This window comes from Coenobita brevimanus, chromosome 35, assembly GCF_032717465.1.
Source record: "Coenobita brevimanus isolate Jiangsu-jjx chromosome 35, ASM3271746v2, whole genome shotgun sequence".
Taxonomy (NCBI): Eukaryota; Metazoa; Arthropoda; class Malacostraca; order Decapoda; family Coenobitidae; genus Coenobita; species Coenobita brevimanus.
In genome coordinates, this window is record NC_136988.1 from 1,563,989 (window position 1) to 1,570,000 (window position 6,012).

The 6,012-nt window shown below is 43.2% G+C and overlaps 1 protein-coding gene across 1 annotated transcript in view; it reads left to right on the forward strand.

The window, feature by feature from the left end:
* Nucleotides 1-3,236: 3,236 nt before the first annotated feature.
* Nucleotides 3,237-6,012, forward strand: part of LOC145396219 (uncharacterized) — a 40,772-nt gene continuing 37,996 nt past the window's right edge. The window contains exons 1-4 of the mRNA XM_080269653.1: nt 3,237-3,426; nt 3,825-3,829; nt 4,113-4,269; nt 4,512-4,684. Of these exons, the coding sequence (XP_080125779.1) occupies nt 3,237-3,426; nt 3,825-3,829; nt 4,113-4,269; nt 4,512-4,684 (525 nt within the window). The remainder of the gene's footprint in view (nt 3,427-3,824; nt 3,830-4,112; nt 4,270-4,511; nt 4,685-6,012) is intronic.

A 6,012-nucleotide genomic window follows, 5' to 3' on the forward strand; every position in this document is an offset into this window, starting at 1 on the left:
GTATGGGGTACTTATTTACAAACTGGGCTCGCTAATTCCACCTATGTTATAATAAACTCATTATCTCAAGGTGAGTTATTTTGGTACAGATGCAACACAGATAGTTTGCTGCAGAGTTGTGACCGCAGGAAGTCTATCTATCTATCTATCTATAGCCCGACGCCCTAATCCCGCAAAGGGTGGCCGCAGACAAAACGCCTCCAAGTCACTCTGTCACCCACCATTTGACTCCCCTCCCCCAACTCACCCCCCCCTCCCTCATATACCTCTCAACTCCATCCCTCCACCTCATCCTCGGTCTACCCCTCCCTCTCCCTCCCTCCACCTCATCCTTGGTCTACCCCTCCCTCTCCCTCCCTCCACCTCACCTACATACACCCTCTTAGTCAGTCTTTCATTCTCCATTCTCTCCACATGTCCAAACCACCTCAGTGTATTTCTCCTAATCTTTTCAACCACATCCACATCTACCCCACAACGTTCCTTCACTTCTTCATTCGTCAACCTGTCCCTCCACGTCACTCCACATGCTCCTCTCAAGTAACTCATTTCCACTGCTCTCACTCTTGACTTGTTCCCCTCTTGCAAGGTCCACGCCTCGCTTCCATACGTCAGGGTAGGGATCACAGTACTATCATGCAGTGACTTCTTAACTTCCATACTCACCTCCCTATTTCTCATCACTGCTTTCAGTGTACCCACAACCTTCCTTCCCTGCTGTACCCTTTCACGTACTTCATCCCCCAAAGTTCCATCCTTACTCATCACACTACCCAAGTACGGTACTTGAATGCACTCACATTCTCCATATCCTCACCATCCAACCTCACTGCACACTCTGTGACTTCATTCCTCTCAAACACCATAACTTTACTTTTGTTTACATTAACTTTCAGCTTCCTCCTCCTACACACTGTCCCAAATTCATTCACCAAACCTTGCAACTCCCATTCATCTTCACTCAACAATACTGTATCATCAGCAAACAGCAACACAGGAAGCTTCCAAATCTCACCCTCATTCATTAGGGCCACCCACACATCCACTGACCTACCTTGTACCTCCTTTACGACCCCATCCATATATATATTAAACAGCCATGGAGACATTACACACCCCTGTTTCAGTCCCACATTGAGATCAAAGAACTCACTCAGCTCACCATCCACTCGCACCATAGCCCTAGCTCCCTCGTACATACTCTTCACAGCACTCAACAATTTCCCCTCCACTCCATATATTCTTAATACCTTCCACATACCTTGCCTGTCTATTCTGTCATAAGCTTTCTCCAAGTCCATGAAGGCAGCGTACACTTTCCTTCCCTTCTCTAGATACTTCTCCACTAAACATCTTAGAACAAATATCTGATCTACACACCCTTTTCCCTTCCTAAATCCCCCTTGTTCTTCTCCAACTAGCTCCTCTGTCATATGCCTAACCCTATCAATGAGTATTCTACCATATATTTTACCAGTCACACTAAGAAGGCAAATACCCCTATGGTTACCACATACTTCTCTCTCCCCTTTTCCTTTGTACAGAGGAACAATTATACCTGATTTCCAGTCCTCTGGAACCCTTCCCTCTTCCCAAGCCAATCTACACAACTTCCATATCCACTCCACAACAATCTCACCCCCATACCTAAGCATTTCACCACACACTCCATCAATTCCTGGGGCCTTTCCCAGCTTAATCTTCTTCATTGCTTCCACTACTTCCGACCTACTGATCTCTTCCTCCCTCCTCTCATCTCTTCTTCTCCCAGCCATTCCCCAACCACTTATACTCACACTGCTCTCACTCTCTACATTCAACAATTCCTCAAAGTGCTCCTTTTGGGAAAAATAAATTTTACATATTTTTTTGTATTTAAGGAAGTGGCCAGGTCGCCCACGTCATGTATTTATCAACTGTCTTTCTGACTGCCTGTGCTGTTTACCAAGCATTGCTCTGACTGGATGTGTCAGTGTGTTAATCATACTCAGATATGCACAAAACAAACCACTAACTGTCAGACCTATGGAAAACTTAGCTATTTAACCAAACCTAATGTAACCTTATCTAACTTGGCCAATGCTAACTGAGGGGGCTTCACCCCCCCTGACCCCCCATACTTTTAAACCTAACCTAACTAAATCTAACCTAACCTAATCCATCCTAACTAAACCTAACTCTCCCCAAAATTAGGCTAGCCACGAAATATTACATGGGTGATACAAAACCCATCATGGCAAAATTCAATGCAGTAAGAACCTAAAAAAAAAAAAGAGAGAGAGAGAAAATCAGAAAGAAGTTAATATGCAGGAGGATAAAGAGCAGCTGCAGCCACAAGCAACTGGTGGAGTGCCACTTGCAGTTTGTTGTGTCTTTGATAAGCAAATGGCTGCATATTAAAGGAAGCAGTTGATGTAAACCACTGCAAAAAACACACTTCCACCAAAGCCATCGTATGTACTGGACACACCACTTAGAAAAGGCACCAAAAGTCAAATGTGGATTCGCAGCGTTTGACATTCGACAATGGATATGGTGATGTTGGTGGAATATTTACGGATGCAAAATCGTAAAGCCTTCAGAGTTAAGTTTTAAAAAGTTGTTCCTTATTTCCTTTTGACATAAGAGTCAGCAGTCCACAAGGTTCACATTTCATTTGAGGCAGGGGTTGCAGCTGCCGGTATTACTGCAGTGAACCCGTGCTATACTGAACCATTTAGGGGAAGAGGCAGACAATACAGTATGTCTGATGTATGGTGGGGCTGGCTATATTGAACCCAGGTTTAATAAACACTAAGCTTTGTCCAATAGTTACCTAACAGAATTATATGTGTTTACAAACTTATTTCAGTTTTGTATGGGTTAATACTGTGTACTGTACCTGTATACCGTATAAATTAATATTTTTTAGTATTTTTTTTTTTTTAATGATCAGTAAACAACAGAACAAAAGAAACCTTAACATTTGTTGGATCTGGCAGGCATGTTCCCTCACTATGTCTGTCCTTCGTTTATTATAAAACAAAGTTGTTTGGTTTAACAAGGTTCAGTATAGAGAGGGTTTACTATTGTATATATTCCATTGTTAATTTGTTCATATACCGGTACTGTATTTATCTGTTATGATTCTCTTGTGTATCTATCTCTTTGTGTTTCAGTGATCATGGAAGCTGTTTGTGAGGCCAGACCCAGCAGCAGTTGATGGTACAAGGAACAGGCTGGTGAGAGAGCGAGAGATGGCGGATGTGGTGGAGTCGGTGGATAATGGAGACGAGGTGGAGGTGCCGGAAGTGGAAGAGGATGTCAATAATTCCACAGGAACGACGGAAACGGGGACCCGCGGCGGTGTGGTGGGGGTCGTGGTTGAAAATACATCCACTTCAAACCACACAGCTGACAACAACATCACCCCGCACCGCTCCAAAGGTATAGTTCTTTTGCCTTAATTTGACCCAGAGTTTTATCCTTTGCAGGTTAATTTACATACAGTACCTCAGTGGCATAAAAATAATATCCTGTGGCTCTACATTCTTTCCACAGCACTTCCTCATGACTAGCATCGTATATAGTCTTAATCTGTTGTTACAGCTCGGAATTCAGGGTGGAGAGAAGGCAATTTTAGGCCAGACTAGTGTAAAAAGAGTATAGTAGGGCATAATTCATGGACAGCTCCATTCAGTACAGTGGGGTCTTCAAACGTGCAAGAATATGGTCAACAAAATGTGCCACATATTGGAAATTTTGCATATTAGAAACCCTTTAATCAGTGGAAATAAATGTACTTGTATATTATGGACACCTCACCCTATCTTTGTCATTTACAGTACCGGTATTTCCACATAATTGACTATCATTTTAAGAAAGACTTTTGCTCAAAGAAAGATAGTAGAGCTGTGAATATATGTGCTAGGTAGCGCTCTATTCGCTAATTGCGGCATTAGCAACCTTACTACACCTGTCCACTTGCTGGCCTCCATAAATCTTCATGTTTGTAAAATCTGTTCCTTGTTCTTGAGAATGTATCTTGCTGTCAATTCACCTTAGCCATGTCCACGTCCAATGTTTGAGTTCCTTTTACCTTGCTTATTCAACTCTACAACTGTCATTTTCAGCTTCAAAGTGATCCTGTTATTCTTGAAATGAAGCAGTGGGGCCATGATGTAACAGGTGTGCAAGAGCAGTTCTTGTACAGCGCTAAAAACATCACAATATACGAGTGCGGCACGGTCAGACACAGCCTGAGTCTTGAGTCTTGGCTTCAGAGATGCTGTGAGGGAGGGGAAGGACAGGAACCCCATCAGCCATCTGTGGTCACTTTGGATACTACATATTTGAGCTGGAACACCATTTTTCCCATGCTTTCAGATGACAGATTTGTATTTTAGAATCATATTTCTCATATTTAAAAAGTTATTTTTTTTCCTGAGTCATGTTTGCACATCAGCTGTTTTGCATATTGAGATCCTGCATTTTGGGAGACCCCACGGTATACACATATATATCCGGTACAGCACACACGGGGGAAAGGCGGGGGTCACGACTAGTCCTGCGGCAGAACTCGGTGGAGGAGGGGAATGTACGGTACCAACCAGGGGACGAGACTGTGATGGTGAGCGGCACAGAAGACGATACCACCCCACAGCACACCACCACAACTGTTGTTGACCCCCCCATCACAGACCTGGTGGGTGATGTTGTCATGTATGAGGCTCTTATCAGGAATGGAAGCTCCTCCAAGTTGTTTTCACACCATATGTACTTATTTTTAACACAGTTTGATCTAATACGGTACAACAGAAATTATCAGTATCACTATTTTCGCCTTCCCCGTAGCCGCAGAACTCGCAGGTGGTCATTCCCCCACCTCTTGCCCATCGATATGTACAGGGTGGTCCATGTATAACACTCCCCTTGTACTCTGCTGGGTGGTGTCTCATGTGTTGTTGGGATGACTGGGTGTTATCAATGTCTTCTGTGCATCGTTTATTCATTTCCTACTCCCCTACTTCCTGTACCGCAAGCATGATATAGCCAAGTGAGTTTTTGTTGGAACACTATGTACAGACCACGTTATTTGTATGTATTGAACAGCCGTGGGGACGTCTCACAACCTTGTCACATGCCAACAATGATCTTGAACCATTCACGTAGATGCCCACCAGAGAGAGAGAGAGAGAGAGTTACATGCTTCACCATCATTCTAAAAATCTTGACAACACTTAACAGCATACCATCTACATCATACATACATAAAACCTTCCACAGTCCTTCACTGTCTACCCTGTCATACACTTTTTCCAGATCTATAAGTGCCAGATACATCATATACCTGTTTCACTTTAACCTGGCCCAAGGTTTTGTCCTTTTGCAGCCCATTCCATGCAGCTCAGTGGCTGAATAGCACAATACTGCAGCTTTACGTTCTTCCCACAGCACTTCTTCATGACTAGTGTAGTGTTCCAGTGTTAATCTATTGTTAAAACTTAGCACTGAGGATGATGAGAGGAATTTTATACCAAGCTGGAGTAAAAGCAAGGCTGGTCCCTCTCACAGGCTGTCTCCACTATCTGTCTCATGGCAAATATATGATCCACACATCCTCTACCACGTCTAAAGCCACCCTGTTTGTCACTCACCAGGTATTCTAATGTATCTCTTCTTTCTCTGTGTTTATTGTGTATGTAGTTATATTACTATGTCAGATGGTTTCCCTGTAACCAAATGACAGCTGATAATCAAGTGGGTTAAGACATTCCAACTGGATGGAGCGTGTATGGGTTCCACTTTGAGGGGTGGTTAGGTTATTTTATTTTTCTTCACATAACACCACTCAAGGGATAGTGAGGCTGGACACCATTAACTACCTTAAATGTTGGCCGTGAGCAGCCAAGCCCTGAGCCTTAATGCTCCTGTTTACATGGGGTTAAAAGTGATTGATGATGATGATGATGATGAATGCTGTATGTTACTGTGGATTTTATTGCATTTGTTGTTGCTGTATCCCAAGTTAAT